Below are 25,416 nucleotides of genomic sequence, written 5' to 3' on the forward strand. Positions count from 1 at the left end.
TCAGGTGTATAGTAGCAGGAACACGTTTAAAATTGACTTGAATTGACTGCTTAACCTGGTGAAAAGGGGCAAACCCCTTTCTAAATTCAAAAGAGATGAAGCCCAAATTGTTTTATTGAAGGAAACATAACTTTTTGATTATGTTGAACAATGCAAAATTAAACAGGCTGGGCTTTAAACTTTTTTTTTGTAAATTTTCCTCATAGTTCAGGGAGGTAAAGAAGGATGGCTATTTTAGAACTATAATTTATAAACAGAAATTGGAATATAAAGATAAGATCGGATGGTACATTGTTGCTTTTTTTGAACATGAAATTTCCTCCAGGCAACGACTCGTCTTTGTGAATCTGCTCCCAGGGTTAACAGCAAGAAGAAGATGACAGAGAACTTTAATATGTGCTGATGACTTTAATGTCACATTAAACACCAAATGTTATGATTCAAAAAGTAAAGGTGATTTAAGAAATAATGTTAAAAGCCTTGTGCACCTGATGGACAAATTAGGACTTGTTAATGTATAGAGAAACTACAATCCAACAGATAGTATTCCCACTACTCATTTGCACATAATGTCTACTCTAGATAATGTTTAAGAATGATCTGTATAAATTAAAGAGTTTTGAAATAGGTGCCTTTAGCGCCCCAATTCACTTTAGCATCTGCCTGAACAGAAAAAATAGATCCACCCTATGGAGGTTTCAACACAAATATTCTAAATTACCCAAATGTTAGAGAGAGTTTGGACAAAGAAATTAATGTGTAATTACACCACAATGATAATAATGAGATGTCAATGAAGCCTGTGATATGGGGGAAAATAATAAGCATCTCCTCTCTCCTGAAGCAAAGCAAGTAGGAAAAAATGGTACGAAAAATGCAGGATTATTTGGTTCTAACCTGATGGATGTAGTTCCACCGAGCTCCACGAAATCCATCTGGCGAGAGTCAGGTGAACTTGGTCCCAACGTTGCTAAAAATGTTTAATTGCATGATAAAAAAAGAAAAGAAAATGGTCACTCCCCCGTGGAAGGGAGCAACTATCTGTATATTTCCAAAAGATGAAAATTATAGATTGAACTATCATCCAGTTATCCATTTAAATATAGATTCTAAACTTTTTATCTCTATCATGGCAAAGAGACTAGAAACAGTTCTACAGGGATTAAATAGATTTCATCAAACAAAGACAAACTCAAGATAACATTATTGGAGTTTTACACATAATGAGGCAGACCGATAAACAGAAATTAGCTTTAGATGCCGAAAAAGCATTCAATGCAGTTTCGGCCTTTTTATATAAGGGCTGGGAAAATGTTGTTTTGATAAATCTATAATTGATGTCATATCAGCATTGTACAATAAACCAACCGCTAGGATCAAAATGAATGGCGACCTAACTGAGTCATTCACATAAGAGCATGGAAAGTGACAGGTTTGCTGCATTTGGTCACTCCTCTTCGCTTTCTTTATAGAACCATTAGGCCGATGGATCAGACAGAAATATAACAGGAGTAATAACAGCAGGAGGGGAGCAAAACTTAGCACTTTATTGCTGATTATTTATTATTAAGTATATTTTATCAGACAATCATTGACTTGCGATCAGTTTATGGCCCCTTTTCAGGGTGCAAAGTGAACGTGTACAATATGCAGGTAGTAACCAATTTATGACCCACTGGAAAGAATTAAGCAAGTGTTGTAAATGAGAATGAATTTCAAATCAGTGTTGCTATTGGTTCATAGGTTTTTGTGACGTCAAAAGGAGAAAGTGACGTCAGAAGCAATGCCGCTGTGTAGCAGCTCGGTCTTTAAAAAAATAAAAAAATTTGTCTGAGGGCAGGTTTATGTATTTACATCATGGATGGGGGGGTTGCCCTTTAAATATCCTTCACAAAATTATGTTCATATTTCAATGCTTAAGAAGCGCCACTCTCCAAAAATTTTAAGTTAAATGCAAAACCTTGCAACTGAAGAAAGATAAGAAGGGGAAGGGAGGGGATACTACTGGGCTGACCGCTGATATGTTTGTGTTGCTCAGATTAAATGCCAGGATGGAAGGATGTGGAAGGGACAACAATTAATGGGACGCCAATCAACGCCCTGTTATCTGACATCAGACTACAGAACAACAGTTATCAGATGAACCCGTGTTCCATGGTAAGATTGAAATTAAGTAATTAAAATTAGTGGTTTGCAGGATGCTTCAAAGATTTTAAGATGGTGTGCACTTCAACCCAAATCAATAGAACTGTAGATTTAAGGATTTAAGAAATTTAAGAAAGGCCTGACCAATCCTTATGAATCTGTCCACAAGGGGGAGCTACAACGCTTTGCAACCCTGCAAAGAAAACATGGACTTGGCTCTAATTACTTTTTTAGGTTTCTTCAGGTCAGACAACATCTTAATCATGAACTAAGGATTAACTTAAATGACCAAGACTTAGTGGAAACATTTAAGTCGTTAAATAAACGGGGAGCACACAATAAAATTTACCCACATCATACAAGACCATCTTGTGGGGTAAAAAAAAAAGGCAGCACTTTTAAGGCATATGTAATGGAGAAAAGAGGGTTGGGATGTTAGGAACACATATGTGAGATTCAATGAGATACAATGTATAGCATGGATTTTACTGAAAAAGTCAAAAGTATCACTTTGTTCGCAGATTCAGGAGAGAGATCAGTGCGTTGGTGACTCTTATTGGAGATGTAGGGTGGGTAGGGTCAACCACTTTCATATTTCTTGGGACTGACAAGTTATTCATCACCAGGGGCGCCATTAGGGGGTGGCCACGGGTGGCCATGCCCCCCGTGCCATGTCCTGGCCACCCCACTGGCCAGTGTAAATTGTTGTAGCATCAGTTTAGCATTTCATCCCATCATGCACAGCCAGCAAGGCAGCCGCTCTTTCAGACCTATTGTGCTTTTATTTGCATCTGCCAGTATCTACTTTCTCCCAGTAACTGTTTTGTTTTCCAATAAATGAACAAATGTACACCTTATTCCTAATGTAATTACACAATAAAAAGGAATTGTTGTTCAACTCAAAATGTACTGTTATTGGTCTACGCACATTAGATCATAAGGAACATTAAAATTTCAGAAAACCATTAAAAACCAAAAGATATCAGTAGGCGTTTACTTAAAGGTATACTATGCAACCGGGGTTGATTTTCCAGCGAGGCTCCCCCAGAGGGCGAAAGTAAAAGTGCACTGTCGTAAAGATGCTCAGCTGTTCTGGTTCCTCCGTCAAGCCAGGCGCGGTTGTTTTGAGATTAGCAGACAGGCGAACGCAACGAAAAGTGGAAAAAACGGCAGTACAAACAATGAATAACACAGTGAAGGTATGAACATCAAGCTTCTTGCAGCGCTATCTTGGCGAGGCGGTCGCCGCCGCCTCGCCAAGCCGCGACCGCCGCCGCCTCGCCAGTTTTATTATTATTATTATTATTATTATTTTATTTTTTTATGTTGGCGAGACGCTACCGCCACCACCTCGCCAAGCCGCAGCCGCCGCCGCCGCCGCCGCGGTAGCGTCTCGCCAACATAAAAAAAGATTATTATAATAATAATAATAATAATAATAAAACTCGATATGCTTGCATGTTTATTTGACCGGCTGAGCGGAGCGGAGCGGAGCGGAGCTGGAGACAAACTTTGCACCGCTGACCGGCGGAGCGGAGCGGGGGGGGGAGACAAACTTTGCACCGCTGACCGGCTGAGCAGAGCGGAGCGGAGGGGGGGGGGAGACAAACTTTGCACCGCTGACCGGCTGAGCGGAGCGGCGCGCATATCGAGTTAGTTTTATTTTTTTATTATTATTTTTTTGGAACGTTGGCGAGGCGGTAGCGTGAGGGAAACCCTACAATGTTACTTACAATCGCATCAGCAGAAACGCGAGGTCCGCGTCAGCCTTGCAGCCTTCTATGTTCACCCGTGTACGACTCCTCTCTCTGTCCAGAGCCCTTTTCCTCTTTCTTGCCTGCTCCAACATGGGCTTTCGCTGTTTTCTTGCTGGTTCCGCCATGATAACTGCACAAATATCGCCACTGCGCTACCAACGAGCACACCTTTCACTGCGGGCCTGTAGCAGTTCTCGCTGTAAAGCAAGACCGACTCTCGCGATGCACACGAGACTACTGAGCCTGTGACTGCGGGCCGACTGCTCCTGCAATTGCAAGTGCGGTATTTCCCCCACAGACCCCCAGGGCGGCCGAGAAAACCTTAGTTCAACCTGAAATGACTCATTTAATCATCCAAAACGGTATGGAACATATTAATTAACTGAAAAATGTTGCATAGTATGCCTTTAACTTAAGTCATTCTGATAGTTTTCTACATGCAGCTTTACTACAACACTAGAATAAAATCCTGAAATTACAGCTTTTAGTTTCAGTGTGCCACCCCAAGAGTTTAAGTGTCTCCATCTGGCCAACTCTATGAAACATTTCTGGAGACACCGCTGTTCGTCATTAATGTTCCCACATTCATGAACATATAAATAAAGGTATTTCTGTCGAACCAGAACCACTCTCCCCATTCCAGTTTAATTATTGTTGAAACCAACGCTAAAACTTAAAGCATTAAGTCACACTGTTGTTAAATTTAATACACTTTCCCAATAAAAAAGTTAATGGGAAAAAATGCAAAAAAATAAACATAACAGAAATTTTCATTATTCCTAGATGGAGTCTTTTTGAGAGGTCAAATACGTGGCAAAATTGTATAAATATATTTGGATCTGGAAGCTTTTATTAACACTTTCTGTTGCTATTGAAGTTCAGAAAAGTTTAAAGGATACATAATTTTATTGGCAAAGTAAAAATGGACTTTTAGAGTCTATTTGTGGATAAAAGTGAGAAATTGTTCTTAAATATAAGAAGAGCAGACTTGCATCATGCAATGCTTTTGGATTATGTGTATTAAAGAAATTAGTCCCAGTCCTTTAAGTAGGATCTAAACCAGTCGGTGCTGTACCAGAAAGGCCGACCCAGTTTTCCAGGCGGATGCTGCACTGAAGTCCAATAATACCAGTACTGTGGTTCTTCCACAGTGGGCATTTATATGGATGTCATTAACACCTTGACAAGGGCGGTCTCTGTACTGTGGTGAGCACAGAAACCTGACTGGAAAACCTCAAACATGGCTGGTCATTACTAAGAAGGCATTTAACTGTTTAAACACAGCTTTTTCAATAATCTTTCTGATAAAACGGAGGAGGTTTGACATGGGCCTGTAGTTCTGCTGTAATAGTTTGTCCAAACTGTTCTTTTTAAGCAGTGGTTTGGTAATTGCTGTTTTTAGAGACTGGAGGAAAACTGCTGACAGAAGGGACGTGTTTATTATCTGAGTCAAGTCAGATGTTATGACAGGCAAAACTTTCTTAAAGAAAGCTGTGGGTCTTCTAAGCTTTTGTAGTTTATTTGGCTGAATTGGGACATTTTGTCAAAATCTGTTCTAATTGGTGACAGCTTTGGTGCTGAACTTGACTTGGATGTACAGACCGCCCCTCTAATCTTTTGGATTTTTTTTCCAGTAAAGAAGTTAGCAAATTTGTTGCAGGCCTCGGTGGAGTGGAGTTCAAAAGCTCTGTTCCTCACCAGCAGTCAATAATTGGATCATTTGAAACTACTCTCGGGAATGTTTAACTCAAACAAAAAGATGAATAAATATATTTTTATGCTGTTACAACATATTAGTTATGTTGTGCTCAAATGTAAGATCTTCGAATCTAACAATACTCCTTACAATAAAAAGTGAGACGCAGGATGCCGAGTCCAATACTTAACACATGGGAGCAGCGATATAATGGTGATATATATATATATATATATATATATATATATATATATATATATATATATATATATATATTATCATCATCTATTTGCATGCTCTTTGAATTCTCCTAACCATACTCCCTTATAGGGCGCCCCTGCTTCTGGGGTAAAGTGTTTGGATTCCCTTCATGATTGCATCATTAGCCTTATAGAAACCTCTTTTCTCAGTCATTTAATCGAGCACTGGATAAAAGCAATGTTTTAAAGTTTTCACTACTGATTTCATCGCCCGTACCCTCATTATCAGATAGCCATCTATTCATCTTAGGCTCCCTCCTCTCAGTCTTTTATAAAAGTGGATCACACTTTACAGCCAAGCATCTCCACCTCTTTTCACACAACAAAAAAAAATGTGTGAAGTAATGATTCCACAAGACTGATCGCCTCCGCGAGCTCCTTTGAGCGAGACTGTTGCATGTCTGACAAAAACTTGGAATGACAGAGAACTTATAATAAAGCTAAGATCAAGTTGGGATAGTAAACCACTGTGATGGACTGGCAACCTGTCCAGGTTGTAACCCACCTCTCGCCTGGTGACTGCTGGAGATAAGCAGCAGGAGAGAGTAGGTACAGACAACGGATGGATGGATGGATGGATGGATGGATGGATGGATGGATGGATGGATGGATGGATGGATGGATGGATGGATGGATGGATGGATGGATGGATGGATGGATGGATGGATGGATGGATGGATGGATGGATGGATGGATGGATGGATGGAAGCACAACCACCAGCCCAATTTCTTGCAGTAAACGGTGCACTGCTAAGAGTCCACCTATCATCATTTAGCTTAGGAAGTTCATGGCTGACCGTTGTGCATTTCTCTTAGAATGTCATGCCATTTGGCGTGTACACATGATCCTGACAAAAATATCCTGTTTGAAGAAGTGAGGAAAAGGGTGATCTCTTCCAGACCCTGTTTTTCAAGGCCTTTTATGATCAAAGCAGTGAGCCCTGCTGCATCTAGGCTGTCAGCTCTCATGAACTCAAAAAAAGCCCTCATGTATGAACCCCCTGTAATAATATCTGATGACCAGTGACTCTCGTTCCTTTTCCTGAAGCCACTGTGCTGAACTCCTCTGTGTTGCTTCCCCTATTACTTCTTCAGCCATTTCTGCCAGGCATTCGGATATTTCATGTTGAACGGTTTCGCTGGTGCTTTTAGCTTGTTACATCCCAGAAAATATCCAAATGGAAAAAAAAAATACCCAATCCAAATTACAAAGCGAAAGAAGCTACAACCAGTGGCTTGAACCACCTGCTGAGTTTCCAAAGTACAGTTTCTTGCCAGCAAAAAGTCACAAAGTAGCTGACACAAAGCCAAAATGTCCTTGGACAAAAAAAAAAACAGCATAGCGAGCAAACAATTACACATTATACATGAAACACAGCAGCCCTGACTGAAGGGTAGGACTGGCTTTTAAATCCGCCTCGGAGTCATTTGTTCTCCTCATTGGCAGCGGCTGCTGGGTGGGCGGCGCTCTCCAAGCATCCTTCAGCCAATTATCCTTGGACCGGCAACCCTGGAGGCCAAGCAGGGAGCCCATGGGAGGCAGCCCAGCAGAAAGTGAAAATCTGGAAAGGCTGTACAAAAAAATAAAAAGAATAACACAAAAGGATGGAGGCAGAGCCGCCTCAGGCCTGTAACAGCAAGATCTCTTTTTTTTTGTGCTTCTCTAGAAACTAATCATGCTTTGCCATCTCTTCTCAAAGAGCCTAAAGGTTGCCTCGGTTATCTGAGTCCTCAGACTTTCTCTGACCCCTCAGGGAAATTTCCTGTATGGCAGGTAAAAGCAGGACTTTTGCAATAGTTTTATTGTATTCCTGGTTCTCTATAATGTTATTTTCTCTTTTGTTATTAGAGTCGCATTAGATTTAAACGCATTACCATTTTGTGCTGCTTCCTCATCTACATGGCATTTCGGTGGTGATCTTTTATGGAGCGGTCTTCAAAAGCCACCCAGCTTTCCTCTCCTGCTGGAGAAGCCAGCTCCTGTTGTGAACAAAGAGGACGGGGTATTTTAACCGCAGAAATGATAAAGGCTATAACAAATACGGAGTCTCTGCTGATGGAGTACTGCAACCTTGTGTCGTCTCTGTACCACTACGCATCGAATGCTTTTGCCATGTTGCGTCTTGGGGAAAACCTCAAGGACAGCCTGCGCAGGATCCCCTGCTCTTGGCATGGAAATGTATGGTAAAAAACAAATTAGAGGAACTTTGGAGTCAGTCGTTTATATCCCTCAACTTTTAACTTTGGTGACATTCGGGAACAGCAGGTGAATAAGTGCATAATTCACTGAAATTGAAAATGCCATTTACACAATGAAAAGCAGACCACCACTCACCTGTCTTAAAGGAATGGGCGATGAAGAGGCCTCTGCAGCCCTAAACGGCTGCTGAAGAAGTGATGCTATCGTTTGATTCAGCAGAGACGCGTCTAAAACATGTCGGACGGTCCCACTGAAGAACACTCGAAAGCTCGAATTATAAAAGAGAGTTGCAGTGGATGTGGTGACATTGGAGCCAATAAAAATTAAAGTTATGGTAAATCTTATCACCGTGATATGTAAGAATTCACAGCGCAACAATGTCTGACTTTACTACTTCAGCTGTAAATCTGGATCACCCTCTCTACCTCTGCACCACCATCAACGCTCCCACCAAACATCCTAGTAAATATTAACACATAAATGCAAATTAGAGGGATTTTTTTTTTATTCTTCCAGCTTTAATGACGGCAGACATTCGCATTTTGCCCATTACTGCCGCTAGTATTTGGGTTGGTGAGTGACAGGACAGGGGCCCCGCTGGGGGCCAATCAGATTTCAGCTGGGGCCAGTTCCCCGGTTGGCCAACCCTTAGAACCCCCCCCCCCCCCCCCCCCCCCCCCCCCATGAGGAAAACTTCTTGGTTCTGGCCAAGATTCAGGAGACACACCGGGGGAAAAGAAGTTACTTTCTTGATGTTATAGGGATGGTTGTGAGATGAACGATTGACTGAATGAAATCTGATATTAGAGGGTAAAGGGCAGAAACTGTGGGAAGAAGAAAGTGCTGACAGGTGGCATAATGAGGAAAAACAGCACAAAACAGAAACAAGGAAAGGATTTAAGTACTTTGTGGAAGAATGGGACACAATCACACCTGAGTAATGCCGGTGACTAGTGTCTCCATATAAGAGGAGACTTGAAGCTGTCATCACCAACAAAGGCTTTTGTTGGTGATGACAGCTTCATCACCAGCGTAGTTCCATTTCATTACACAACTCCGTTTATAGGTATCTGTGGACGGTTTCTTAGCCTGTGTGGACAAGATGGGTTGTTCCCCACATCTGGTGAGAATTTCATGTCAATTACATATCGAAATATGATATTTGAACTTTTGAACATTGTCACACTGCAAAAAGGGAACTACAGGTAAGTAATGAAATGAGTGTATTTGTCCTTGATCTGAGCAGGCAGGTTTAAATGGAATACGATTTTTGCTCTTAAAATAGGAACAACTCATCTCCATCATCTTATTTCAAATGCAGTCAATCTAATTATCTTATTTTATGGGTTAAAATACCCATTCCATTGACCGATAATCTTATTTACCTCCTGAAATCAAGGACGAATGCACTATTCTCAAGAACATTTCACTTACTTTGAGTTCCCATTTGGCAGTGCAATTAGTTAGAGTTTTTACCCATTTAGTTTGCAGTTAGTACACGTATTGTCATCATAATCATTTTTTTATCAATGAATGGCGACACGGTGGAATATGTGATGGGGGATTTTGTACATTTTAGATCAGATTTAGATCATTGTACAGTCTGGTTAATACTAGATTACATGTCATGTAAAGCTCTAGAAAGGGCAGGGGGTGCACTTTCATTTGAGCATGACCGTACACATTGCATGTTAAATAAAGGCACCTGGGAAACGTGCTGCCTTGATGGAAACCTCATTTTCTCCCTCGAACAGTTTGTTCACAGAGCATAAAATCTGTGCTCTTCCATGAATTCTCTCTCTGATTCACAGAAAGGCCTCCCGAGACATTTTCCCAGAGCGAGCCCGACCTTCCATTAATGGACTCTAAACTGGATCGTGACAATGCACGGGCTTTCCAACAAGGTTCTGTCCTCAGAGGAGTTCCACACAAAAGTTGCTGCACAGCATCACATAGAGCAAGTGCTTTTATGTCGCCTATTATAAACCCCGGGGGAAGTTGTTGTCGCATTGAATAACTTTTTGATAATATTCAGGGATCTTAAAAAAAAAAAGAAAAACACCATTCTAATGATACATCATTATTCTGCTGCCTCTTTAAGAAAAGACAAAAAAAAATCAACAGTTGGACCAAAATAGTTGCAATTTATTAAGAAAAAAAGTTCCCTTTTAACACTGTGAGAATATAAAATGTCTAACATAAAGTAAGTATGCGCCACATTTTGCATATCATTGGCTTTTGAAGTGAGTTAAAAGCTCTTTTATTATCTTTTTCTGCACTGTGTTTATTCTCATGAGCCGTCGTTCATCGTACATTGACAGCCTGTGAAGATGGAAAGTAATGCCTCAGTAAGATCAGACTTCCAGCTCTTCAGTCTCTTCATTCATGAGTTATTTCATCTCGGTATAGATCAGAAAAAGGCTAAAAGCTTCACACTGTCAAAGGTAGAAACACTTAGGTAAGTGAGAGGTACCTAAAAACCTACACAGAGCACTATAACGAGGAGACTGCAAATCAGTCAATGTTTAAGGGTTTTTGGTAAACTGACAAGTGCTTTTACTTTCATGAATTATTTCTATTTAAAAAAAAAGTGGTTTTCCTCATTTTGCAAAAGATCCAAATTCAACTCTAACAGCAGCAATCAAGGTTATCACTAGAAATACATTCCACGTTTTGTTTTACAATAATCCTTACAGTGTTGGTCTGAAGTTTACATATGCTGAAAATGGCCATGAATGTTGCATTTATTTTGGGCTTTTAATGATGCTTTTTATTGTGTTGTATTACAAGATATAATGGTGATACAAAAGTACAATTTAAAAACTTCTAACGATGAAAATTGTTTAAATTTAAAAACTTCTAAAGATGAAAATTGTTTAAATTTATCGCAACTATTATCTGCTAAACCCAGGATCAAACCCATGCAAATAAGCTGAATCATGTGCACAATTTCCTTCGTTCATCTGAAAATCGTGTGGTCAGACAAGGTTGAGCTGTTTAGCGGTGATGACAAGAAATGTAATTGGAGGGGGGTCAACATGGTGGCGGTGGTATCATGCTAAGCGTCTGTTTCACTTCTTGATGGCTAGATGGTTGAAACTTGGGCATACTTGGGTTTTTGACCCTAAAAATAGATATGGACTGGTTTCAGAATAGACAAAGCAGAGTAACATTGAGTGTTGTGGTCAAATTCTTGGTCCATGCCAGAAAACCAATTCATTTAAATGACCTCTGCCAATTATGCCAAGAAGAGTGGTCAAACATCCACCCAGAAGGATTTTAGGTCTTTGTTGATGGCTACAAAAACTGTGGGGTTCAGATATTTCTTGCTAAGGGACATTTAGCCAGTCATTGACAGGGATGTATGTATTTATTTGAACCTGGGCTGAAGGAAATCTACTATAGATCTAAACATCCGCATTAAATTTTTGTTCTTAAGATCTGAGAGTTTGTATTTTGTGTTTTTAGTCTCCACGTTTAAAGAAAAAAATGTCTTAAATAAATCTTTGAAAGCCTAAAATGAATGTGGAGCTCATGCCCACGATCAGAGTATGTAAACTCCTGCGCTTCACTGTATATCCCTGAAAAAGAGCAAGCACTAATGGTCTCTGTCCTGCATCCACAAAGCTCCAATCTGGGCTCAGGGACAGTAAAGAGCACTGTCACGTCAGCCCACATTCGCCTGGTTTGTCAGTCGCGCAGCCGCTGCCTCCTGGGATACTGTGACAAGAGCTCCACATCTTCATCTGAGGTAGAGGGGTGAGTGAGTATGATCCGGGGGATCTGAGAGATAAAAAGGAAAAAAACAACAACATTGTTTAAATTGATAAAGATGTGTTTAAATGTCAGGTTTTTTTTAACTCTTTTCATGGGGGAAATGGATGTGCCTCTTAAAGTGCTTTGCAAAAGTATTTATACTCCTTGAAGTTTTCCACAGTATGTCATATTACAACCACAAACATCAGGGTATTTCACCGGAATATTGCATGAAAGACAAACACGAAGTAGAGTATCATCGTAAAGTTGTAAAGGATACATGGTTTTAAAATGCTTTTTAAATTGAAAATGAGAAAAGTTTAACTCCCTTCAAACGTCATCCAATTAGAAAGTAGAATTGACATGTAGCTTAATCCCAGTATCAACCCAGTGGTTCTGTGAAGACCTCAGAGGTGAGTTAGTGAACAAACGCCATCATGAAGACCAAGAGCACAGCAGACAGGGCAGGGAGAAAGCCATGGAGTGGTTCAGAGCAGGATTAGGTTATAAAGCATTACCCCAATGGTTAACATCTCATGAAGCACTGTGTCATTCATCCTCCATTAAATGGAGCGACAGCGGTGCAAAAGTTAAGTTCATCCTGTAACTGACCGGTTGCCGGTTGAATACCCCACTACGACTGTCTCAGTTGTTGTGTCCTTGGGCAAAACACTTCAGAGGATCCGTTGGCGCCGACGAATGGTAGCCTCGCTTCTCTCAGTCTCTCAGTTGCAGCTGTGGCTGCTAACGTAGCTCACCACCGTCAGGGTGTGACTGGATGAATGACTGATTGTAGTGTAAAGCGCTTTATGGTCGTCAGACTTGATAAAGGGCTTTACAAGTACAACCCATTTACCTTTTACTATCCAAAACAGAGCGGACAAGGAGAGAATAAATCACAGAACTAGCCTATAGCGACCTGTGGTAACTCTGGAGGGGCTGCAGAAATTCACAGCTCTGCTGGAAGAATATGTCCAAAGGACCCAAATCTGACCTGTTTGGAAAGCTGGAAAGCACCAAGTTGTTGTGGAATAGTACAAAAGAAGATGTGTTTGCTATTTGCCAGAGAAGGTGCTCTGGTCAGAACACACCAGCTCACAGTGAAACACTGATGGTAGAATCATACGTTGGGAATGTTTTTTTTCTTCAGAGTGGACACAGAAGCTGGTCAGTCGATTAGAAGACAGATGGATTTAAATACATGGCTATCCTTAAAGAAAGCTGCTGCTACTGGATGCTTAGAACACATTAATGCATGGATGTGCCAAAACCTTCTCCATCTGAACAGAAACAAAACTGAAGTTATCATCTTTGGACCTAAACAAGAACGAACTAGAGTCAGCATGCAGCTTCAATTATTACAACTACAAACTAGTGATCAGGCCCATAATCAGGGTGTAGTGATGGACTCAGACCTGAACCTTCAACAACACATAAAGACAGTTACAAAGTCAGCCTTCTACCACCTGAAGAACATTTCCAGGATTAAAGGACTGAACGAGATCTAAAAAAAAAACTAATCCATCCGTTTATCTTTAGTCGCATTGATTACTGCAACAGTGTCTTCACAGGTCTGCCCAAAAAAATCACACAGCTGCAGCTGATCTAGAACGCTGCTGCTCACGTTCTCACTAAAACCAGGAAGATAGAGAACATCACCCCAGTTGTAAAGTCCATACACGGGCTTACTGTAGCTCAGAGAATAGACTTTAGAATACTTCTGTTAGTTTATAAATCACTGAACGGCTTAGCACCAAAATACATTAAAGACCTGTTGTTGCTCTATCAACCATCCAGACCACTCAGATCTTCTGGGTCTGGTCAACTCTGCAAACCCAGAACCAGAACCAAACATGGAGAAGCAGCATTTAGTTCCTGTGCTCCACAAATCTGGAACAAAGTTAGTTCCTTTAAATCAAGACTGAAAACCCACCTGTTTAGAGTTGCTTTTGACCCATAATAACAGGAACACTGAACAACATATTTGATGTGTGTTGATGTTTTCACCTAATACAATTTAATGTTGGTTACTGGTTTCACAACCAGTGACTGTTTTGATGTGTTTATGATGTTTTTATGTTTTCATGATGTAAAGCCCTTTGAACTGCCTTGCTGCTGAAATGTGCTATGCGAATAAACTTGACCTGACTTGACTTATGCTGAGATTATTCTTCTAGCAAGAGAATGAATCTGAACCTACAGCATGCGCCACAACCTAATGACTTAGATCAAAGCATAATCATGTGTTGGAAGAGCCTAGTCAAAGTCCAGACCAACCTTAAATCTAAGTGAGAATCTGTGACAAGACAGGAAGATTTACTCTCTCCATCCAATCTGACAGACTTTATGCTATTTTGCAAAGAACAGCAAAAAATGCCAGTCTCTATATGTGCTAATATGGTAAATCTTTACCCAAAACAGTCTCTAGATATTCCGTAAATTGTTGAAATACTGGACTTAAATGCAAATGCATGCCACACTTTTCAGAGTTTGAGAATTTTTTTCCTCCAACTTCACAATGACGCATCATTTTGCGTTTGTCTATCACAGACAATCGCTAAAAAGCGAATAAATAAATAAAACGCTTGTGGGTGTAAAATGAGAAACAATTGCACAAGACATCAAGGGCTACAAATACCGGCAGCATGGCTAACAAACTGGAAATGATCAATAAATTTACCGACCGTCATCGTGTGAGTCGCCGCTTTGAGAGAGTCCTGCTTTAACACCTCAGCTTCGATCTCAGACGCGGTTCTGTTCAGATCACTGTCTGAGTCGAGCTGAAACATAAAAAAAAAAAGTCTTCAATACCTACAAGATACAAGAACAAACTGAACAAGAGAAAGAAAATATTAGAAATGTGCCATTCGTCAGCTGTCTGCCTTGAGTGCTGTAAAACAATGTCAGATTTCTAAAAGTTTGCTCAGCCCATGCTGGGGATTGAGTAAAAGCACCCACCGTGATGTTCCCGTTGCAGACAACAGCCTCAATCTTCTTGGGCAAACAGGTTTCCGCCTCCTCCAGCTCTGGGGGCGGCAGCCTCTCTCTCAGCACCTTCAGGCTGATGCAGCTCCCAGCATTCCTCAGGGCAGCGACCGCTTCGTGGTGGGCCGCCCCCTGCATGCTGAGACCGTTGACCTGGAAGGGCAGGGGTCAACTTATAAATTTTAGTGGCAGCGGGTGGAAGCAGGCGCGTGTCTCGGGGGAAATAACTGGAAATAACATGTCTGGGGATTTATTTATTTCCCCGCCCCCCCTCTCTGTGTTTCTTTTTTTGCCAATCAGATTGTGCTCCTCTTGTCGCTGAGGGGAGTCCTTCGCTGAGAGTCTACTGTTGGTCGTATGATGCCCCCCACTGGTGAGAAGCGTTACACCAAAACTTTGTAACACTGCAGCATTATCATGCAATTTCCCAGGGAATCAAAAACATAGCAAAAAATAGATAAATACATAAATAAATATCGTTCCCTCCCCCCCGTACCTCGAGCAATCTGTCCCCAACATGGATCCCAGCCTTTTCGGATGGCCCTCCTTGAGCTACTCTGGAAATAAAAATGCCCTGGAGACAAAAAAAGGGGGAAAAATAAAGCTTGATTTCCTAATTGAAGGTTGCAATAACAACATACTGAAAGTCTTTGTCGGTTGTCCGTACTGTTGAGACAGCTACAAGTGTTTTAAGAGGCGGCTGCTTCGCTTCAAATCATCCTCGTTCAGAGAGGCCAAAAAGCTGCCGGGCGAATGACTGATGAGCCACAGTATGTTGCAAAAGATTGCCTTATATTTGCTCTCGGGCTCCTGCACTCACCTCGTCGTGATCTTTGTAAGGCAGAGAACCTTTCCCACCGGCGATGCTGATCCCCAAACGACCGCTTTGGCCAGACACTTTGATCTGCAACTGAGAGAAACGGCTTCCTCACAAACGCAGCTCGGGTTGTGTCTAATTGTGCCCTGAGATAAGAGCCGCTCACTGCAAAAACGGAACTAAAATTAAGTAAATTATTCTTGAAATTAGTGAATTTTTTCTTGATTTGAGCAGATAAATAAGATTATTTGCCAATGGAATAAGAGTTTTGTACTTAAAGTAGGAACAATTCATCTCCATCATCTTATTTCAAGTGCAGAATATCTAAATATCTTATTTTAGGGGTAGAACTACTAATTCCATTGGCAAGTGGTCTTATTTACCTACTCAAATCAATGAAAAATAGACTAATTTCTAGAAAATATTACTTACTTTTAGTTCCCTTTTTGCAGTGCTCGGCATGACCGACTGGAGCTGAAAACGCATCGTGTGTATGCTGGAAGACGCCACCGCGTTTATTTTTTTTGACATTTAGGTAAGATGCAGTGTGAGTTTACTCTTAATGGCACTTGAGAGGTGGATGATTCTGCTGGAGGAGTCTTCTCGCTGGCTGGAGGAGATCTCAGGAAGCCTGTGACTGATGGCGTCTTTATCTTGCAGACAGGGTCTCCATGGAGACCGGGCCCTGCGTTAAGAGCTCTGGGATGTGAGAAATTCTTGCCCTCGTGTGTTTCACCTCTCTGATGGTGAAACAGAGCAGCTGGGGTTCCTCTTGCAGAAAGACAGCCTCCACTGCTCTGGTGAAAAAAAAAAGAGAAAATGGTGCTTTCACTGTCAGCCAGCGAGATCCGACGGAGTCCATCTATCGTTTTGTTTTGTTTTTTCCCTCTCCAGTTTAATTTATCAGATGATTTTGATATCTTCCAGAGGTATTCTTGTAATATTTTAAAGTGGCCTTGAACTTCTGAAGGTCTTTCAAAGGTTTCCTCTTGGGGCATCGGATGTTTGTTTTTTTTTCCATTCTATTGGGCGGAAGGAAAATTGCACAAGTTTTCTAAAAATGTTCACCAATTACAATATGAAGAGTAAGATGTGCATTTGTACTCAGGCTCCTATCATCTGATACCAATAAATTAAATACAACGCTAACAACCTCAGTGGCCACTTCTGTGCCGTTTACTATCGGTGTTTCAGGGAACATTTTGCCAGGTTTACTACAAACTTCCACGTGTTTTATTAGGCTTTATGAGACAGACCAATACAAAGCAGCGCATAATTGAAGAAAAATCTACATTCACAGATGAGTTTCAGAAGAATTTCATTTCAGGGGGAAATAAAAGACCAGAATCCATGGATTTAACAGCTGTGCCTGCTAAGGGATCATGGACTACAGCATTTGTCGACTGAACGCATCAAACTCTTGTGGAAATTCTCAGGAGGTCAACAGGGAGCCAATTTATGGTGAAAATATAAAACTTTCTCAGGATTTGGAAAGAGTATATTTCATTTTTTTCAGCTTCCTATGAGGAACAAGATTAAAGACTTACTTGAGAACAGTTTTCATAATATATCCCATGAGTGATTATCCCAAAAAAAAAATGGATTTTGGACAGTGCTGATTGTATTTTTTTGTATCACGTTGTATCAAATATAAAGCATTTATATTTCCAAGGCTGTTTGCGACTTTTTGAATAACTTTCAATGTTGTATTAATTTTAGAAATGTTTCTTCCACCATAACGGACAATACTATGAAATTTGTCCTGGACTGCATTAAAAGAAGATGTATGATCTATAAATCTAAACAGATGCAAAAACTTTGATTTTTTTTAAACTAAACCTGAGGGGAAATGACCAGTCTTTATTTAATGTATCACAAAAACTTTTAAATTGAATAGAATTTTTATATTTGTTCAAAATGTGATATGTTTCATTCTAAAAGACTGTCATTTTATTATCATTATTATGACATGATTATTATTTTAAACGTATACATTTGTCTTTGGTGCTTTATTTATTGTTCCTTTCAGTCACAATGTGTTCTGCTCAGTCTGAGCTGAGAACTTGGATTTCACAGTTTTTTCACAAGCCATGTAGGGATGCAGTATATAAGTAAAAGAAGGTTTGTTGGTCAATGAGACCAAACACGGGTCATCTTGGAAAGCTAACTGTACATGAACAAAAAACATTGTTTCTGTGGTGAAACATGGTGGTGGCAACATCATGCTGTGGGAATACTTTTCAGCAAGGACAGAAAAGCTGGTCAAATGAAATTACGACAGCGCTGTTTGAGATTGAAAAAGACTCAAGGTCCAGCTTCCAGCAGGACGGCACTGTGGAATGGCTCAGATCAACCCATACTCAGATACTCAGGTGGTAGACCGGCCCAGTGAACAATCAGCTCCAAATCTAATTCAGAATCTGTGACAATGCCTGAAAATTGATGTTCAGCATCCCACCCGACATTCTGAGGATTTTTACAAATGATGGGGGTAAAGATTTCAGTCTCTAGACGTGCAAAGCTGGCAGAGGTGTACCGCCTAGAGACTCTACGGAGTGTTGACTTCAGGGGGCTCCAACGTTAAGGACCACTCCATGTTGATCGGTCACATAAAACACTTAAAAAGGGGGTGAACACTTTTGAAAGCTGCTGCATGAAATAACACCGGTTCTCCTATTGTTCTCAAGAATACATTCGGACATGAATAAGCCTTGGCTCAAAGTTAACGGGTTTCCCACTGGATAGAAAAAAAAATCAGAGACAACCCGCCCAAGTCTATTAAAAGACCTTCAGGAATCCTGGAGCAGCTCAAGATTAAAAAAATAAATAAAAAAAAACAATCAACAAACACATAATCTGTAAAGTAGAGGAAACAGCATCACTTAAACAGACCTCCTCTGCTGGCCCAGCCCTTTCTGCGCTCCTCTCTGGCGCAGAGCAGCGACCGCACTCATTGCTCTCGACAGCGAACACCTGAGGTCCCCCCTGCAGCCTCTCGTCGGTCGCCGTCCAGCCGAGGCCTGGGGCGGCCCAGCTCTGGCAGCCGGTCCTGGCGGGCGGGTTACTGTGACGATTTCTACACTCCTATAGATAATCAGAGGACATCACCTGTTGCTGAAAACTTAATTTCAGAGGAGGAACCAACCGGTGACAGTGATGAGATCTGCGGAGGAAAAAAGTCCCTCATCTTGACTGTATTGTCAAGCTGTTGAGGCAGTGGGAGCGACGCGGTATTAAAATCCTACTCCCTTGGCCATATTTTCTACATAGAGGTTTCAATAGAGTGACAGATTCAGACTGTAATTATAGACCTGGCTCCCGACTACATACCTGCGATTCAACCTGAAATGTGAAAAGATCAATGCATGCCAGTGTCAGAGCAACATGCAGCAACATGCAGGGTGGAGCTGCTCTACATCATGCTCAGCTGGTCGCACACAACAGGGGAAAGAAAGGGACCTGGGATCTGATTTATTACCTCAGAACAAGGCTCTTCAAAATTAAATTCCCCCTCAGCAGCCAATTGTCTTTGGACAAGCGTCAGTCTGAACCCAACGCGCCATTTATTTCCCGACGCGTTAATCTCGCATCACCTGGAGGCAAAAAGCAGTCCGAAGGAATAACAAGCATGTGGGTTTAGTGTTGCACTCATTTTTATTGATCAGTGGTTTAAAAAAAAAAAAAAAAAAAAAAAAAAAAAAGAAGTTGGCAAATCTCATGGTTTGGAGCCTGTCTGAGATCTGTTCTGTGCAGCTTTTATCGGAGAGCCATTAAAAACAGAAATAAAAACACTTGAACCATTTTGTTCTCTGGTCCTATCAGTTTAACAACAAAATAACACAGTTTATCAAGTACCGTTAAAAAAAAAAAAAGAAGAAGGGAAGCAACAATGAGAAGTGCATCCGAGAGGAACAATGTCAATTTTAGAGTTATCATTATTATAGTAATTTAAAAAAAAAACACCTCAATCTCCCCAAAGATCTGAAAAAAATCCTCTACACAGTACTCTTTAAAAGGAAGAAACTTTTAAAAGTACAAATACAGCTGTTTTTTCTTTCGTGTTGGATCTATTAAGAAAAACAATCCAAACCGGTAAGGTACAGCACATTTAAATAAAACAGGATCCACACACACACACACAGCGTAGTCACACTGCAGATGGCGATTTAAACTTGATGTGCGGTCCTCGAATTTAAATTTGAATAATCTAATAAACATCCAGAAGTAAGCTCACCCAGACAGCGGATTAAATAAGACATTAGTGACGGTTTTGTTCATTACCTTGATTTAAGCAAAAAAAAAAAAACGTACCAAGGTAAAAAGGTGGAGAAGCTTAAACTGATTAAAAAGATACTTGCTATACATTTTTATTTACATCAGAGCTGCCAAAACGTATAAAAGTATCAATATTCACAATAGATGTACAACAATCCTCAGATCAGGTTCCAAAAACACTCCGGCTTTTGTTTGCCCCAAAATGTAGAAAGACCCAGTGTTTAAAAAAAAAAAAAAAAAAAAAAAAGATAAAACAAATACATAACACATTTAAAAAGGTTCATAGTGCAACTACCTAATGATTTCTGTTTAAAGATCTCTTTTAAAAAAAAGTAATTCCTCTTTAAAATATACTGTCAGAAAAAAAAAAAAGAAGCATCTCTGTGCAGGTTGCTGCTGCGGATATTTGCTAAAAAGAGGAAGGCACGGCGGCCCAGGTAGACGGTTTGATTTTTCCACAGGACTGCAGACGGAGCACGGGTTCAGGCTCCTGCACTGAGGGAAGGCCAAACTGGCAGGGTTTGTGGGTAAAAGAGAAACAAAAGCGACTACGACGACAACAACAGAGGGCTGCAGGGCTGTGCAGGACGATATGGCGAGACACAGAAGGGCAAAAATAAAAACACTTCTGAGGTAAAGGTCAGACAGACGTGGTCACTCCACCATCTGCAGCGTTATTGACCTCGTTTTTGTTGGAGTCCAGGGCTTTGGCGGCGTTCAGGTCGTTGCGGAGGTTCTCGACCACTTTCTTCATGTTTTTCAGCTCGCCCGGGTGAGGCGTGGCCCTCCGTAGTAGTGTCCCCTGTGAGGGGGGGAGACAGATTGGGTAAAATAAAATAAAAACTCACTAAACAGTAGCTGTGATCTTAAATGCTTTAATGTAGAATAGCAATGCACGAGAGAGTCATAACTAACAGTGTAGCACAAAAAAAAAAAAAAAACACGGATTATTAGTGACACTTTTTGTTGATACTTTGTTCTACGCCTAGTCTCTAGTAAAATTTGTCTTCTCCTTTCAGAAATTAGAAGAAAGTCCACATCCCTGCTTTAACACTCCTCACTCACATAAATGGTTCCTTACCAGGTAGATGCGTCATTCCATTTCAGACATGACATAAATACGAACACCATCTATATTTATTACTAGGTCTACATTTTCTTGGTAATTTTCCAAAGAATATTACTTTAGTTTTATTTAAATTTAGTTTATTTAAATCTGGGCTGCTTCTCTTACTGACTTCCATGTTTGCAGGCTGCTCCTCTTTTGCCAAAACTAAATACCAAATGCCGCGCTCTGTTTTGGGAACCCTTGGAACTTTCATATGATTGGCTCAGGAACCAGGAAGTAAACACGGGCTACACTATGAACCAAAGTTATTCTGCACCATACCTCTAATTTAGAAAGAAGAATAACCTGACTTAGACATTGTTGATGGAGAGGAGCCATTAGGGAATGTTGCGCCCATCCCAGGTGACAAATGAGAATGATTTATGTTGATTTTACAGTGATTTTTTTTTACTGATTGCTCCTTTAAGAGCAGCATAATAAATCTAAGGTGTGCTCACTGCAGGAAACCGTGGCAATGGAAACATAAGGAAAAGTCCTGGCAGAGCAAGTGGAGGTCGTCATCCCCGTGAATGTTGACATCAACCAGCAGAATAACGCCGGGTGAGAGAGCTGAAAGGTGGGCGAGAGAAGCAGCGACGTCATTCATAAGAGAGCTGTTATGTTTGGGCGGACGTTAAATAGTTGAATTATTGCAGATAATTCCCCTCCATGTCCAGAGTGGACTAGTAAAGATGTAATAATTCATTCTGTTGTTGCCACGCTTCTGTTAAACAGAGAAAATCTAGCTTGTGGCCAGAAAGGAGATGGTGGATAAGGTGACCCTCGCTCACGAGAGGGCAGACGTTCAGGAGACCGAAGTTTACCGTGGATGAGTTGGTAGCGACTGGAGCATCGGCCGACTGGGCGAAGCTAAAACACTGCTGTTAGCCACCTGAGCTTTAACCGTGGGAAGGACGGGAGATGAAGAACAGATGGAGTTTTGTCGTAACTGAACTTACGGCAGAGACCACGGTGAATGTATCTTCATTGGGAAGACGATAAGATAAGATGCTTTATTTGTCATCATACATACAAGGTACATAGAACAAAACGTTGTAGATCTGATGGAGGGTTAGCCTGAGCTGCTGTGACTGAGCGCTCAGCCACTAATGGCCGACATGACCAGCATGTCTTTCAGTGAAAGGAGAAACCTACGCAGACACGGGGAGGGGGGTGGGGGGGTGGGGGCATGCAAACTCCACACAGAAAGGTCCCTGCTGAGTCCAGGACTAAAACCCGGGACCTTCCTGCTGTGAAGCAAGAGTGCTAACCACGGCGCCGCCCACATCATGTGCACACCCGGTGGTGGATAAACATCTGAAGAATCCAAACCAAAATAGGCAAACTAGTAAAACCTCATTATCCACATGATAAATAAGTAGAAATCCAAAATCTAGACTAGAGAAAGTACAAAGCACAAACCAGATTTCCCTCCTTGTTGGCATCCAAGCAATATGCTTAACCTACATGCATTCATAGTCTGCACAAAGATGTCTGAAATACAGAATTCAGGCTTTTGTTGCAGGAAACGAATGGCTGAAACTAATGAGCATTTATTACTTCAGCTCAGAAAAGAAGCCAGCTTAGCTTAATTATCCTGATTTAAGCAAACAAGGACTCGGCCGAGCGATGTTGGAATACCTTCACGTGTTTCCGCTACTCCTTAGCTTGAGGAGGAATAATGTGCATCGCACCGATACACAGGAAGAAGAGCTGCTAGGTTGCGTTAGGTAATGCACGTGAAAAACTGTTTTTTTTAATGGAAATCAGCTGTAAAAGCAACGAGAAAGGGGTCTCTGTATCTGTTGGCAGGGTTTGGTCAGAAAGCTTAATATTTCCTATGATGCACGTCTGCAGGTTGTAATTAATAATACAAAATGTAATAATTCACTGTGGATTATACTTAATTAAACAAGATCAAGCTGCTTCCGTGTTTAGTTTCTGTGTCTCTTTTTGGGTATGAAGTTGAAAGCTGAGAAATTATTAAACATTTGCCTCATGTCGGGCTTAAAATCTCTCAAAACTATTTTAAGGACTGACGTCGATTTGAAGGATAAACAGCTGACAAAAATGAAAATGTACATTTTATGCTTCATCTTCTAAGAAACTGTTCTGTTCAACTCTGCTTTATCAATTAACCTTACAGCCGCATCTCAATAAAATAATGAAAACGTTGATTTACTCCAGTAACTCGGTTCAAAAATATTATGCACACAGATTCATTACACGGCGACCCCAAATCCTCCCCGACTGTGAAAAGTTCCCATGGGACAGCAGGCAACGCGGTTTCTAAACCTCTCCAGTCTTTCTCCAAACCTTGATTTCCAAATCCCATCAATAGTTACCGTAATCTGACAAGTGTGCACTGGATTATTGTGCAGTACTCACAATATTTAATATATATAATATATTTATATATAATATAAATATATAAATATATAATATTTATATATTTATATAAATATATAAATATATAATATTTATATATTTATATAAATATAATATATTTAGTATATATAATATACAATATTTAGTATAGTATTTTTCTCTCCTTACACCAGATAAGATACTACTAGCATTTCTGATTTGGGCGTGGCTTAACCCAGAGAAAGTGAGAGGTGACACCCATGTCCTGGTTATGTCTGGTTCGACTCTAGCTGCAGTCCATCTTCCATATATTTAAATAGGTTTGGCAGCGCATTCATCTCAGCACTGCAGCTTTCCCTTGTTGTTTTCCTTCCACTAAACTTTCCATTAACGTTCTCGTATAGACCACTTTGTGAACAGCCACCTTCCTTAGCAATGGTCTTGTGTGTCTTACACTCCTTATGTAGGGTGCAATCATTCCTGTATTCTGTAAACTATAAGCTGCTGTGAGTCAAAATCGTTTAATAAATGCTTGAAATGCATCACTCTGTGTGTAATGAATCAATATAATCAATAAGCAGCTGAATGTAATTATAGGAATCAGTACAGGAGGTGAATTGGTAGAAATGCTCATTGGTCTCACCGCGTCGTCGTCGTCGTCCTCCTCACCCTCATCCAGGAAGTGGATGGAGCTGATCCTGTTCGTGGCTTTGCCCTCCCAACCGTCATCAGCCATCCCATTCACAAGGCTCTCCATAGCTCCAAAGCGGGTCAGATTGTCATAGCCTAGAGTTTAAAAAAAAAAAAAAGGAAAAAAGATGTTTTGCCTTAGTGACGCTCTGACAGAGAGAAACTTGATGCATGAAAACAGCAGGTGCAAATTACAGGAGCTCATTTCAGCAATCAACGTTTGTTACCCTCAGCACAATAAACGAGAACCGTCACAGAACCCGCTGCTAACGAGAGAGAGAGAGAGAGAGAGACTGAAACTGCCAGATCACAGTTTCAAATCCCCGCTTAGTCACAGTCTCACAGCAACACTATCTCCCCTGCCCCCAACCGAGGCCTCATCCGGCTGACAGCCGTCTCTTTAACGCCTGCATTTCTACCACAAGAGAGGGACAGAGTGTCACAAAACAAGCGTTTGCTGTGTAATCTTGTCTTGAGGAACACATTTATTTAAAAAAAAAAAAAAAAAAGTTACTATTTGCAATAATCTGAAATAAAACACCAACATAATTCTGTGTGCAGATTTTTAAGCCTGCCGTCAGTCACATCCCAGCACCACATGGGCGAGCTTTCAACGCCTGCCAGCCAGCCGCCGCTAAGCCTCTTTTCGCTGCGCAATCCACAACATTTACGGGAAAACTCAGCCAAGTAAGGCATCAGGGGACAAGAGAGGGTCTGATCTATCAAAAAGGCGCCGCGATCCCTCCCAGCACCTCACGTCTGACAGACATCACAGGATCAGAGGGCACCGAACCCGCAGCCGTACGCCAAAGCAGATCATGTGATAGCGACAGGAAACGCCGTGGGGCAAGTAAGCACTTGGGGATGAGGCGAGAACTGATGAGTTGCTTCTGCGTGCGGTCCACGCAGTTTGTAGTTTCGCTCAGGCAGAACTGACGGTTTCAGACAAATCTCCTATCTGAGTTTCTGCCTATGATGACGAGCCTGGCTTCAACGTTTCCCAGAACTTCACAGCTATTCCCCGAACGAAATACATCACCTGAATCGCTTTGCTGCTGAGGCAGCAGGACGCAGGTGAGCACCTTCTCTCCGGACTTAGGATCCTCGTCTGGCTGAAAGGTGAGGAGCGGCTTGGACTGGTTTTCTGACAGCCAAAGGGCCTTCAGGTGCAGTGAGGTCAGTGACATCGGCAAGTTCGAGAGGCTGAAGAGAGCAGAGAGTCATTCAGTCATTCAATTCAAAACATGACACGCGTATATTCAATGAATCAAGCTAGCTCTGTCATTATGGCCAAAACAACAACAACAAAAAAAGAATATTGCATGAAATACAATAAAAGATGCATTTTTAATAAATAAAT

General features: G+C 41.1%; 2 protein-coding genes across 2 annotated transcripts in view; both read right to left on the minus strand.

Annotated features, from left to right (window-relative positions):
* Nucleotides 1-10,180: 10,180 nt before the first annotated feature.
* Nucleotides 10,181-18,873, minus strand: LOC118557056 (protein lap4). The gene is made up of 8 exons (XM_036126017.1): nt 18,862-18,873; nt 18,509-18,700; nt 16,174-16,413; nt 15,620-15,709; nt 15,296-15,373; nt 14,773-14,952; nt 14,499-14,594; nt 10,181-11,841 (listed from the first exon to the last, which is right to left on the minus strand). Exons 1-8 carry the CDS (start codon nt 18,871-18,873, stop codon nt 11,749-11,751), a joined length of 981 nt encoding a protein of 326 aa, XP_035981910.1. The 3' UTR covers nt 10,181-11,748.
* Nucleotides 18,874-19,251: 378 nt separating this feature from the next.
* Nucleotides 19,252-25,416, minus strand: part of lrrc1 (leucine rich repeat containing 1) — a 40,189-nt gene continuing 34,024 nt past the window's right edge. The window contains exons 12-14 of the mRNA XM_036126404.1: nt 25,096-25,259; nt 24,010-24,152; nt 19,252-20,693 (exon numbers count right to left, since the gene is read on the minus strand). Of these exons, the coding sequence (XP_035982297.1) occupies nt 20,532-20,693; nt 24,010-24,152; nt 25,096-25,259 (469 nt within the window). The 3' untranslated portion in view covers nt 19,252-20,531. The remainder of the gene's footprint in view (nt 20,694-24,009; nt 24,153-25,095; nt 25,260-25,416) is intronic.

The sequence above is a fragment of the Fundulus heteroclitus genome, chromosome 22, assembly GCF_011125445.2.
Source record: "Fundulus heteroclitus isolate FHET01 chromosome 22, MU-UCD_Fhet_4.1, whole genome shotgun sequence".
NCBI lineage: Eukaryota > Metazoa > Chordata > Actinopteri > Cyprinodontiformes > Fundulidae > Fundulus > Fundulus heteroclitus.

Excerpts from the sequence above, each read along its gene's own strand:
- LOC118557056 (XM_036126017.1), bottom strand. Across the intron at positions 15,374-15,619 it reads CTTACAAAGATCACGACGAG|GGCATTTTTATTTCCAGAGT; the intron begins GTGAGTGCAGGA and ends TTTTGTCTCCAG. Across the intron at positions 14,595-14,772 it reads TCTGCAACGGGAACATCACG|CTCGACTCAGACAGTGATCT; the intron begins GTGGGTGCTTTT and ends TTTATGTTTCAG.